The 13,690-nt window shown below is 38.4% G+C and overlaps 1 protein-coding gene across 9 annotated transcripts in view; it reads right to left on the bottom strand.

The window, feature by feature from the left end:
- Positions 1 to 13,690, bottom strand: part of LOC127580822 (metabotropic glutamate receptor 4-like) — a 903,581-nt gene that overhangs the window by 238,662 nt on the left and 651,229 nt on the right. For 8 of the 9 annotated variants that reach the window (XM_052034744.1, XM_052034738.1, XM_052034740.1 and 5 more), the window contains one exon: positions 2,563 to 3,498. In XM_052034744.1, coding sequence (XP_051890704.1) covers positions 2,563 to 3,498 — 936 coding nt within the window. Of the gene's footprint in view, positions 1 to 2,562; positions 3,499 to 13,690 lie in introns of those variants that run through there. The other variant, XM_052034745.1, reaches the window with a different exon arrangement.

Here is a 13,690-nt window from a genome sequence, read left to right as displayed (position 1 = left end):
AAAAGTAACAAATGGTTCAATTAAACAATCTTTGCATTGTTTAATTACATACAGACGTAAGTAAACACATTGGCTTGAAAATATTGGAAATTTTCCAGATACTTTCCTGAGTTTCATATATTTTCTTGATATATCTGAATTCCAGAACAAAGGGGAACCTAGAGCTTAAACTGAATTATTAATTTGTTTCAACAAATCTACGTTAACCCCTTGTTAAAATGCTTTTGCAATTCATTTTGCATAATTCACTTAGTATACATCATCTCTGAATACATATCAACCCATAGAAAATATATGGCTGACAATTGATTGATGTCCTTAAAGGCAAATTATCCAGTTGGCTCATGACAGACCAATATGAAGTTGCTGAACATGAAGTTCACTCTAAGGTACAGGAGCTGAGAGTGGACTGCCAAAGAGAAGCCATTAAAGGGTACCTACCTGGGTAATTCTTCCACAACAGCCTTTAAGTCACACTGAAGCAGGCCCACTGTCAACTTCTATACAAATTGCTACACATGCAAAATTGAAAAATATGGAGGTGGCATCCAGACACACATTGCACACTACTGTGCCTATCAGGTCTCTATGGAATGTTAGTGCATCAGATGCAGAGAGGACATACAACTAAAATTCCAAACACACGTACCTTGCGTAAAGTCATCTATTTTAAAAATGGATACTGTTTTCACTGAAATTGGTTCACATACTCACATATTCTGAAAACTTCCAAGGCAAAGAGGTTTTACAAAGAACTCAGCATAAGGATAGATATGTCTTATCCACTGAGGCTTACTCTAAAGGTAACAGATGTCAAATCGTATTTGTGTTAACCTCTTCAAGCTTCCACCAAGCTGAATGAATGTTAACAGTAATTAATAAAGTGAGTAATAGTGCTCAGTTATTGAGGAGATTCAAACTGAGATCATTCTTAATCACCACATTAAATCAAATATAGTGGAATAACTTTCCAATGCCAACTCAAGGTGAAAAGCTTCACCCCAGCCAACAACACACATCAGGAATTCTGGTGTACCCCAGATCTCATTTTCTGACAATATGAATGAAAATTTACCACTTTGTAGTGGAAATTGTGACAATTGTCAAAATATAAAGCTGGAAAATTACTTGCAATATCTAGTTTTTATCTTTTGTTCTTAGAAAGGTCTGGACTGAGTTTGCTGGATGATCTTGGTGTGATTTTGACTGAGTTTCCCATTAAAATCGAATTTAATTGATCCATATTCAGCTAACGTTAAAATCACAACTGCCTAGAAATTCACCTTGGTCATTATTTCTACGTACCAGTGAATGTGCATACAGCACTACTTCTAAAATGTGGTTGCTTTCAAGTCAGGAGTACAAAAAGCAACTTCTGCTACATTAGCTGATGGGAAGGCAGCTTTCTGACCTCTTGTATTTGGACAACACTTTCTGGAAAGGTAGTGAATGAACCTCTATTGTTACACTCAGCACCTGTTACCTTTTGTCCACAAACCTTATTTGCAACAATAAACACTTTTGATTTTAACAAATCCTGAAAGGAATTAAATAAATGAACATGCAGTGCAAACAGTTAAACAGTCACTTTCTTTCTCCTCATGAATATAAGGTTTAATTACGGATAATAGGAATAGGAAAATAGAATAGAGATTAGTAAATTGAGAATAATTTATCATCGAATATTCATGCCCTTAGCACTGTTGTTCAAAACAGCATTTCAATAGAAACAGTAATATTGGAAAACAAATGGAAGAAGAGAACAGGGTGTTCTCCACTGTTGATAATCAACAACATAAATCTTTTATATTATATGCTGACAAAAAATTGGAAGTAATCAAGATTATTTGCCTAAATTTGTCTAAATGCTTCAAGGTTTCCTTAAAATGGATGGTGGTTTGGTTTTACCAGGAATTTTTGAAGTTGATGGAATTTAAACTGCATGCCACACAGGCCCTAATCTGGCTGCAACTGCTTATGTAGGCACACACCTATAGGCAGAACCTAAGGCACAGCCGAGAAACATGGTTCTGCTTCTGGGTCACACTACGTGGCCTGCAGGAATGTAGCAACTTGAAGTGTCCCTTGTGGGATGTGACAGTTGTTATGGTGCATTGCATTGTTGTTTCCCTCCAATTTGGCGATGCAGGCAGGCTACATCACTGCTTCCAGGGCAGAAGTGTCTGGATGCCAACAAGAAAGGTAAGTCACGCAGGTTGTGGGACGCGTTGAAATGGGGTGGTGGTGAAGCAGAATTTTTATCTTGTTGTAAGTGTATAAAGACAACAAGGGAGACTGTTCTTGATCTGGGAGCAATATAATGAAATTGTCAGGGCACAGTGCAAGTTGGAAAATCAGAAACATCTGAAGGCACAGGGATTGCAGACCTTCTCATCATCACTAAACCTACTGAAGGCTCTACCAGTGGGGTTTTTTGTTGCCTCTCTATCTTTCAGAGTCATAATATCACCATTAATTTAAACAATGTCATCACTCACTAATCGCAAACTATCTTTATCTTTCAGACACAGCATGAAGTTTTGCAGAAGTGCCAGTACTTACTTTTTCTGCAGACTGAGCAGTGCCAAAAAATATTGGAATGAAGGCTAACCAGACAATGCAGGTGGTGTACATGGTAAATCCAATAGGTTTGGCCTCATTGAAGGTCTCTGGAACCCCTCTGGTTTTGATGGCATACACGGTGCATGTGACCATGAGGAGCATGCTATATCCAAGTAAACAGATGAGAGACAGATCAGAAATATCACATTTGAGAATTCCACGAGCAAACTGAGGATTGGCAGTCTTTTGGTCGTCATAGTCGATGTAGGAATGGGGTGGGTCAGCAATAAACCAGATACAGACTCCCAACAGTTGCACTGAGATAAAACTGAAAGTTATCATAAGCTGTGAAGCTGGACTAATAAACCTGGGAGCAGTGACTGATTTCTTGCCTTGCTCGAATATCCGATATATCCTGTTGGTCTTGGTGAGCAGAGCTGCATAGCTAATACTCATTCCCAACCCAAGGAAGATGCGTCGCATGGAACAGATGGTTACATCGGGCTCTGCTATCATAAGGAATGTAATAGCATAACAGAGGAAAATTCCTGTGAGAAGCACATAACTTAATTCTCGTCCAGATGCCTTCACTATTGGTGTGTCATTATAGCGTATGAAGGTAATGACAACAAACAATGTAGCAATAATACCAATAATTGCAAAAAATACAGGCGCAATTGCCCAAGGGGAATACCATTCCAGTTTAACTATGGGAATTGGGCGACATCCTGTGTGGTTCTCATTGGGTCGCATGTCAAAGTGGCAGACTTTGCAATTGTACTTATCCACCTGGTATTGGTATCCATCACAGAGTTCACAGTGCCAACAACAAGGAATGCCTTTAACAATTTTTTTTCTCTCGCCTGGTTTGCATGGGAGGCTACAAATTGACACTGGGATTTGTCGGGATCCTGATGGCCATTTCATTGTACGAATCTGAAAGAAAAAAAAAACAAATTAATGTTAAGTCTAGTGACAAACTATTAGGTGATAGCAATACTTTTAAAATATGTTTAATATAATTTATTCAGTAGACAATGAGTGATAATAGTTGATAAAATTTAGAAATTGGAATTATTTCCTCTCTGGATTTCCAACATCAGTCATCTTGCTGTGGAAACACAAGGTCTCCTATGCAATCTTCACAAAGTCCTTACCAATGGATCTTGAAGCTATAAAGGAAGCATGCCTCCATGCTATCCCAATCATCTGTGCTATGTAGTGTGGTGAATATAATTGGAGAAAAAGGGAGCAAGTATACATGTGTTTCATTCTTGTACCTAACGTGCATCTATGACATCCAAATGTTACAGTTTGACATTTTTGCATATGTAACATAAATACCAGTTTTTAATATAGTATCTGAGCATGACAGTGAATCCAACATTATTTAAAGAGTGACAATTACCTGTAATTATCTAATAGCAAATGACATAAATGTGTGCACATAGTAACCTTTGGTAAATTACATCATTGTCCTTCACCCTTAAGATTTTTTGCACACAGAAATGGCTGGGCATTCTGCAGTGATATCAGCTGGTGTGCAAACCAATGTTCCTGTCTTTGCTGCAACATTCTATTGCAAATACATGCTTTGGAAACTGGCTTTGAACATAGGAGCAGATCTTTATTGAAGAGAGAAGGGCTGCTCCGGTATTAGTTAAAAGATTCAACTGCACCTGAGCCACCTAACATAAGCTATGGAATCTTTATAATGTTCCCAATGACTTCCATCTCAAAGTCATTCTTAATTTTTGGGGGAGGTGGGAGAGAATGAAGGGGACCTGATTACAATGGTCACTGCTTTGTTCTGGATGCTTTCTCTGAGAGACCACTCCTATTGGCAGCCCGAGATGAGTGGTGTCCACTCCAATCATCCACACTGCATTTCCGGGAAAATCTGTCCCTGAATGACATTTGTACTTTAATCAGTGGTTACCACAGGTTTAAGCTCCTGTCATGGTGGGAGATTATGTTGTTAATGTTTTGCTTCTTGCATGATCTGGCACTCGCACCCCAGAGATTCACAAACATTGTATGCTGTGCATGCTGTGCAGAAATGCTTCTTTGCAACTTCACACAAAATTGACCAGCCCACCACACACCACTTTTAATACCCAAAATATTTAGAACAACATCCTTTCAAATAAAATTACTCCTCAAGGAGTAACTATTTGACATGATACCAAAACAATGCTATTCAAGAGAGAGCAACTTTGAAGTAAGCATTAAAAAGAAAGTGATATTAAGGTGGTTTAACTTCAAAATTCAAACTTTACACTATTTTGGAATTGAAATATTTACACAAATGCCACTGGCAGTTTTCAGTCTTTGTTAAGGCTGTATAGTTGCCAGGAAAAAAATAAGTACAAATGGGAAGAAAATCTAATAGAGGCATAATGCCAGAACTGCAGGAAAGGGACATCCAGATTGGTGGCTGTGAACAGGGTTTCATAAGGTAGGAGCAAAGAGTTTGAAAATCTAGAGTCATTTCCTTGGAGGAAAATAGTGGAGATTGTCTGGCAAGAGAGGCAAGCAGGTTTGTCATGGCTCAATGCACTGCAGGGCATAGAAACAGGAGAAGGGAGAGGAAAATATCGGAATTGTGCCTGTCACCTACTTAGTCAGTATGTACAGGCAATAATTTAGCCTGAAATATGCTACAGATATAAAAATATAAAAACTGAGGGAAATCTGACTAGACAATAATAGCGCTGTCCTTATGTTGCAAGTTTTACTGCCAGTGACACAGCTCTGCCTTACTGACTCTCAGTTAACTGAGTTGCTCGTCTGCAGTAGTTAGCAGACCAATATGTCAATGTCTGTGGTTTGGAACTGACTGACATGTTGTCTTTCATCTTGTATCAATTACTTGAACCATAAAACACTATATTTGAAGAGGTTATAAAACAAAAGTACTATTATTATTATTGAAACAAACAACTTTTTCTGGAAAATATGTTTTAATATAACATTCCAACATATCGGAAAGCATTGTAGTAAAAGCGTTAAAAGGGACTGTAAAACAATAAAGAAAATATATAACTTTTTCAGACACAATTCATTTCAGATGAATATATGCATCAGAAAAAAAGAGTAAGCCAGATAACATAATCTATAAACTGGATGTACTGGATGTTGATTTAAATTTATGGTATCAGTAGGGCTCAGGCAGAAGGCCTTCAACAGGCTAATTATTTGGAAGTACTGAATACCAGCACAGAGGGAGTTTTGTGCAGCACCTGCTCTCTTAATTCAGCTTTGCCTTTGAACTTAATGTGCATCTGCCCTCCTGGCACTGCAGTACTACAGAATTGGACTGATATCCTTATATTTCCATGGGCAGTCTCCTTATCTCCTGCCAGAACCCCAACACAGGATCAGTGAAATCCCTGAAGAAATGGCTTAAATAACATTTTCAGACTGGAAAAAGCATACAACTCCTGCAATATTTTAATAAATTCTAATACAGAAGAGAACAGTATGGTGATCATTTCTGTTGTCTTCTGATTCTGTTGCTCCTGGCTTTGGCAGCAGATGATGTACCTATTGTAATTAACTGGGAGCTGGAATCATGAATGTTAATCAGGGATCCGTGGAGTCAATTGGACCCCAATAACATTCTCTGGCAGTTGGAAGCAGGTTCACAATGAAGCCCCTTCATATAAAGGATAGAACATGCTTTTAACAATATTTGAAGTAGTAAAACCGCAGTCATAATTTTCTCATGACAATATCTTGGTTTGGTCTCTCATTATAAACAATGACAAATCAATCAACTAGTGCAGTAGGAAGATTCACAAATCACTTAATTAAATTAGAAACACAGTTTATCAGGGTAGCAATGATTCAGACAAAGAAGGTTTCATTTCTGCCAAGATAGAATGGAGAAATAGAACCTTGCAGGAATGAACATTTATCCGAACACCACAGGAAAGTGATAGCCTTCTGGGCCACAAGTTGTGGGTTGTGCAGTATTAGGTCTAAGGTAGGCAGCATTTGATCTTGCTCTAGCTGATAGTCTTCTATATTCAGGTGAAAGGTTATGTTCATCTGACTTCCAACTAGTGGTTCAACTTATGTGATTATATACTGCAATTGTTGACACAACGAGCAACCTAATATGACTTTGAAGCTCAGCTTTTGTAGTTTATTAAATGGTTTTATGAATGAAAATACATGTTGTTTCTCAGGAATACATTCAAACTATAATTATAGATGGATTACCTATGAATAAATGTTGTGGTAGTTGTATGACTGGTAAAAGAACAGTATTGAAGGAATAGCTGCAATGGATTACTTGATCATACATTTTTCATAACTAAATAATTCATAACTAAAGAAAAATGTGAATAATTCAATAAAATTATATTGCTATCATTTCAGAAATTCCTTGCTAACTTTTCAATATTGGCAGATTATTTGCTCAAACCTTTGCATTTGCATTAAAATGAAACAAAAATTGTAAGATGCAATCTAAAGTAACCAAACGAATATAAAAGAAAAACTTTTCATCTGAGCTCCTTGATATGACTGCTGGTGCAAGCTTCCTTTGATGTTGGCACTTTTAAGTTGATTGGGTTAGCAGCTGAGTATATAGTTCACATACAATGTTTTGTTACATGAATTTAACCACTCAGAAATTTTAACCTACACAAAGGTAACTGGCATTAGCAATATGTTTGAGCCATATCATTGCAATGTTGTCAGGGAGACGTGTTCCTCGCCATGACTATCAATCTTTCTGGACCCAAGAATCTTCAAGCATCACGGAAACTAACCCAGAAAATGTGGAACTATTGTGCTTGTACTTCTCATTCCAATTTCAATTGCAGCACTGTGTATGTTGTGGTAGGGTGCGTCTGCCTTATCTGAAAGTTCTTGAATTAATGGAACACCACCAAAGATGTGCCACCAGATTTCCAGCATCACCTCAAAGGCATTGTAAGTTGTTGTCTATTCCATTTGGTTCCAGGAGTGTGAGTCAATCATCTATACTGGGATGGTTAAACATAGGCAGTTTGGCTCTGCTCAAAGAGTTGTAAAAAAGCATATCACAAGTTCCTTGCTCTTTGAATGCATTACACAGAAAAGATTTGTCACAGTGTTTTATAAGGTCACCTGTCTTTAGTCACAGGATGCAGATGTTACCCGTAAGGATAACATTTATAATCCACCACTAACTACTCCTTGATGGGTCCTAGGTCCCACGACAGAGGAACCTAGAAGTAGAAGTACATCGTTCCCTGAAAGTGGTGTCACAGGTAGACAGGGTGGTGAAGAAGGCTTTTGGCACACTGGCCTTCATCAGTCAGGGCACTGAAGTTGGGATGTTACATTGCAGTTATACAAGATGTTGCTGCATTTGGAATATTGTGTTCAGATTTGGTCACCCTGACATAGGAAAGATGCATTTAAGCTAGAAAGAGTGCAGAGGAGATTTACAAGGAAGTTGCTGGGACTTGAGGAATTTGGTTTTGAAGAGAGGAAGAGCAGGTTGGGACTTTTTTTCATTGGAGCATAGGAGAATGAGGGTGATCTTATGGAGGTGTATAAAATCATGAGGGGCATATACGGTGAATGTGCACTGTTTATATCCCAGGGTTGGGGAATCAGGAACTAGAGGGCATAGGTTTAAGGTGAGAGGGGAGAGATTTAAAAGGAAACTGAGGGGCAACATTTTCACCCAAAGAGTGGTCAGTATATAGAATGAGCTGCCAGAGGAAGTGGTTGAGGCAGTTACATCAACAACATTTAAAAGGTACTTGGACAGGTACCTGTACATGGATAGGAAAGGTTTAGAGGGATATGGGTCAATGTGGGCAAATGGGACTAGCTTAGATGGGAATCTTGGTCAGCATGGACCAGTTGGGCTGAAGGGCCTGTTATTGGGTTGTATGATTCTGTGGCTCTATGACTATATAATCTGAAAGGCTTGCTGGGCTAAATCACAGGGCAGTTAAGAGTCAACTACATTGATGGTCTGGAGACAAAGAACAGATAGATCAAATAAGGATGATGGATTTCTTTTCCTGTAGGACATCAGTCAAATAGATTTTTTTACAACAATGCTGCAGTTTCATGGTCACCATTACTTCTACTTGGTTTTTAATTCCAGGCTTGTTTAATTAGTGGAGTTTAAGTTCTCAAGATGCCAAGCTGGGATTCAAACACATATCACTTGACAGTCTTGAGACGGGGACCTTTGCTGAACAACATAAATATATGTGTTGTCCCTCCTGATCTGCAATCAGTCACAGAGCAAGCTTCCAAACACTGTAGGAATTCTTATCTACTTTAGCTTTACATAGCAATACGTTCTCTGCCACAGCCAACAGTCATGATGTGCTCTCTCAGCAGATATAAGTGTTACAAGTCCAGATTAATGGACTCTATAATCTAGTTTGTAACACAGTTAATTTTGAGTATAAAAATTAACTTGGTATGAAAGCTTATCTGCTATTAAGCAAATTGCATCATATTTAATGTGCACTATGTCAACTTGCTGCACACAACTTATCAACAGTGCAGAGGAAAAATGGTAGTGGAATATGCAGCAAGAACAAGTAAGAAGATCATCAGGATTTTGACACTGTATTAAAGATCCTTTTGTAATCTATTGCTAAACAGAATCCACTCCTCAAATTCCTTTGCAATACTAACTTCAAGGCAAGCATCACACTTAGACTTAGATACTAACATTGGAAATACAGTACTTTCCAAATTAGACCTCATCAAAGCATTGCAGAATCTTAGCAATATTCCATTATTTTCATATTCCAAATCCGTTACAACATCATATCCTTTCTCACAACTGATGGTACTTGCATGTTTACTTGTTCTCATGTACCAGCATGTCAAGGTGCCTCTGTACATAATGGTTAATAGCCTTTACTAACCATTAAAATACATTAGGACAAATCTTTCATTGCCCCATGATTTGGGTGGCACAATGATGCAGCTGGCAGATCTGCTTCCTCATAGCTTCAGTGACCCAGGTTTAATCATAAGCTCTGGTGCTGTCTCTGTGGAGTTTAAATGTTCTCTATGTGACCACGTGGGTTTCTTCTGGGTGCTCTGGTTTCCTCCCACATCCCAAAGATGTGCAGGTTGGTAGGTTAAATGACCACTGTAAATTGCTCCTAGTGTGTAGGTGAGTGGTAGAATGTGTGTGAAACTGATGAGAATGTGGGGAGAATGAAGTGGGATTAGAGCAGGATTAGTGTGAATGGTCAGCATGGATTTGGTGGTCTGGAGGGTCTAATTCTGTGCTATACTCAATGATCACCTCCTCCTGAGCTATGTTGTTTCTTCCAGTGTGGGCCTGGGTGCAGTCTTTTGCTGGGACCATGGCTCTAAGCATCGATGTATAGGAATATACAGAATCAGAGCTTTCTCAACACAGGCAACCTGCTGCACTACAAAATGGCTTTGACAACCAGTGAGGCCCCATCTTCATGGTCATCAGCTGGTAAAGCTATTACTAATATTGAATGTGAAAAAAACATAAAACTCAAGACTTGTCAAAAATTCTGTCTTTGAATAGCCTCCCATCTATATTAATATGTTACCTCAACCTTGAGAACCTCTATCTTATGTAGCAAGCTTTTGTGTGGCACCTTAGCAAATCCTTTTGGTAAATCCAGATATACTACATCCACTACTTTGCCCTTATCCTCCCTCAAGAAATCTCTATTACATATGTCAAGCACAAATTTTCTTTCATAAATCAATCCTGATTCTGCTTAATCATATTATGTATTTTTTAAATAGCCAGTTAGGATCTCCTAAATGATGGATTCCAGCATTTTAATGACAGCAGATGTGGTATTAGCTGGTCCATAGTCTTTTTTTCCCATCCTGCTTTCTTACTGAACAATGATACATTTATTACCTTCTAATTCAAACTGGATTGGTTCCAAAATCTAAAGAATATTGTAGCACCTCCTACGTTTATACACATACCATATGTCTGTGTTTATTGTTAATTTACTCCTTTAATCCATCTTCATTCCCTTTATTTTTTTTTGGTTATTTGTTGTTGATCAGTAAAATTCTCCCAATCCTTAGGTTTATTACATTTGGATCCATGATAAGCTTCTTCTTTTAATTTAATACCAGTTTTAATCTCCTTAATTAACTGGGGATTGCTTTTCTCTTGTGTATCTATATCTGAATGGAATTCACATTCATTGAACATCTTAAAACATTACCAGTTGCTCATTAACTAGCAAACCCTTTAATCTATTTTTGATTAAAAATCAATGCACCCCTCATGCTATTATTGGCTCTATTTAAGTACAAGATTCCAGTTTACAACAAACCTGTGTCTCTCCAAAACAGCATCTAAAATTCTATTATTTGTGTTCACCATTCTCCAGAGGATCCCTTACTTTCAGATTACTAATTAACTCTGCCTCTTGACACAAAATAAAGTGTAAGATATCTGGTTTCCTAGCAGGTTCCATGACGTATTGTTCCAGAAACTCATCTTGAATATAGTCTATAACCACATTCTCCAGACTACTTTTGCCAATTTAATTTGCCCAGTCTACATGAATATTGAAGTTCCCCCATGATTACCTTCCCTTCAAACATCTCTTATTACTTGATTAATTCTCTTTCCAAATGTGTGTCTGCTGTTAGGGAGCCTGTAATCCACTCCAACCTGTATTTGTTTATCTCTTTTACTTGACTTGCACCCATACTAATTCCTCTGGTTCAAGATTATTCCTCAGGATTATCCTTAGCTGATCTTTTAGTACCAGAGCCCTCCTTTCCTAATTGTCTGTCCATTCTAAATGTCAATATTTAATTCTCAATCTATATCTCCATGCAACCATATCTCTGTAACAGCTCTTGAGTGAAACACATTTATCTCTATTTGTGCCTTCAGTTCATTTATTTTATTATGTGGTTTATGCAATCAAGTTCAGATCCTTTATTTTTTCTTAGCATTTTTATTTTGCTTGTTTACTAATGCACTATTAATGATAAATTCTCTGTGCTTTCCTGTCTCATTCTGCTTCTCATTACTCAAATCACTACTCTGCTCTATCGCCTCATCCTTCCTCTTCAAATGTATAACTTTTTCTTCACCTTAATCTCATACTGTCACTACACCTATTAACAACTTAAAGCCCAGTCCACAACTGTAGTTCATTGTTTTCCAGCCCAGTTCACTCTCAACAAAATAGCGTTCCCTTCCCCCAGTACTAATGACAGTGTTCCATGAATCAAAGTTCCTTCCAACCACACCACCTTTAGGCTATGCATTAAACTCTCTGATCTTTTGAAAAAAATTGCATATGATTCAGGTAACCCAAATACTATTACCCTTGGTGACCTGCACTTCTGGCCCCTATCTTCTCAAAGTTTCTTATCAGACCTCATTCTTGAATCTTCCTATATTGCACATAGATCACGATAACTGGATCTTCCCCTCCTATTCCAAGTTCTTCTCCAGCCCCAAAGATGGTAGGCAATGCATATTTTAGAGCATCCCATCAGGGAAGACAGTCTTATCCTGCTAATTATATTTTTCCCCACCAATGCCTGATTCCTTTTCACTCTTGTACCACCATACTGTAGTCATATTGCCTGTCCACACCCATACTTCAAACCTGTTGGACAGAGTTAAAGGCTAAGGCTCCTGCATGCTGGATCCTCATGCCCCAATGACTTGTTCTCACATCCTTCAATCTCTGAACAGTGTCAAATACAGTCTTCTACCTATCAAAAATTATGTTGCTGCTTCCTGGATCAAACTATCCAGACAATTCCACCCTTCATTATTGCATTGCAATGTTTGCAACTCAGCCAAACCACTCCAGGCTTATGTTCCTCAAGATGCAAACACTCAATACACAAGTGCACGCTGGTGATCTCATGTCCCTCATCTGAGAACACTCCAGTGAAGCATATTAAGGCATATTTTGTGTCTAATGTATCATATGAACATGCTGATGCTGTTGCGAAAGCTCATCCAAGACCTCCAATTAAAATTCAAGAGATGCTTGTTATTTTAGTAAATTAATTCTGCTGGTATTTTTACTCCAATATTTTTCTGAAAACAAACCTCTCTTTTGGAATCCTTTTATTTCAGCACTCTACATTTTTCAGGCAGTTGTCATGGAGTTCAATTGTATTCTCACCTCTTTTTTTGTTTTATGCTCTTTTACTTTAGGTTTTTGCCTCATTTTAATCTAATTCTTTAATCACATCAGGTAAGCTGTAATCATATAACTTGATCCTAGTAGCCCCTTGAAAAGTGAGGCCATGGAACTCTTGCCGTGCAATGTCCTATTTACCTCAGAGGAGAGCACATCAGTAAATGGGCTGAAAAATAGCAGATGGAATTGAATGCAGACAAGTGTGAAGTGTTGCACTTTGGGAGAACAAACCAGGGTAAGACTTACACAGTGAATGGTAGGGCTCTGAGATATGCAGTAGAAGGAAGGGACTTGGGAATGCAGATCCATAGCTTCTTGAAAGTGGGATCACAGGTAGAAAGGGTCATAAAGAGAGCTTTTGGCACTTTAGCCTTTATAAATCAGGGCATTGAGTACAGGAGTTGGGATGTTATGTTGAAGTTGTACAAGATGTTGGTAAGACCGAATTTAGAGTATTGTGTGCAGTTCTGGACACCTACCTACATGAAAGATATCAGTAAGCCTGAAAGAGTGCAGAGAAAATTTGCAAGGATGTTACTGGGACTTCAGGGGTTATGGTATTATGGGGAAAGGTTGAATAGGTTAGGACTTTATTTCCTGGAGTGCAAGAAAATCAGGAGAGATCTTAATAGAGGTATACAAAATTATGAGGGGTATAGATAGGGTGAATGCATGCAGGCTTTTCCCCCCAAGGTTGAGTGAGATTAGAACTAGAAGACATAGGTTTAGGGTGAAAGGTGAAATATTTAAGGGGAATTTGAGGTAAAACTTCTTCACTCAGAGGGTGGTGCGAGTGTGGAATTAGCTGCCAGTGGAAGTGGTAGATGCGAGTTTGGATGGGTACATGGATGGGAGGGGTTTGGAGGGCTATGGTCCAGGTGCGGGTAGATGGGACTGGGCAGAAGATTAGGCAGCATGGACTAGATGGGCCGAAGGGCCTGTTTCAGTGCTCTATG

This window comes from Pristis pectinata, chromosome 20 (genome assembly GCF_009764475.1).
Source record: "Pristis pectinata isolate sPriPec2 chromosome 20, sPriPec2.1.pri, whole genome shotgun sequence".
Taxonomy (NCBI): Eukaryota; Metazoa; Chordata; class Chondrichthyes; order Rhinopristiformes; family Pristidae; genus Pristis; species Pristis pectinata.
The sequence above is the reverse complement of the archived record's forward strand: the minus strand, read 5'-3'. Positions and strand labels throughout refer to the sequence as shown.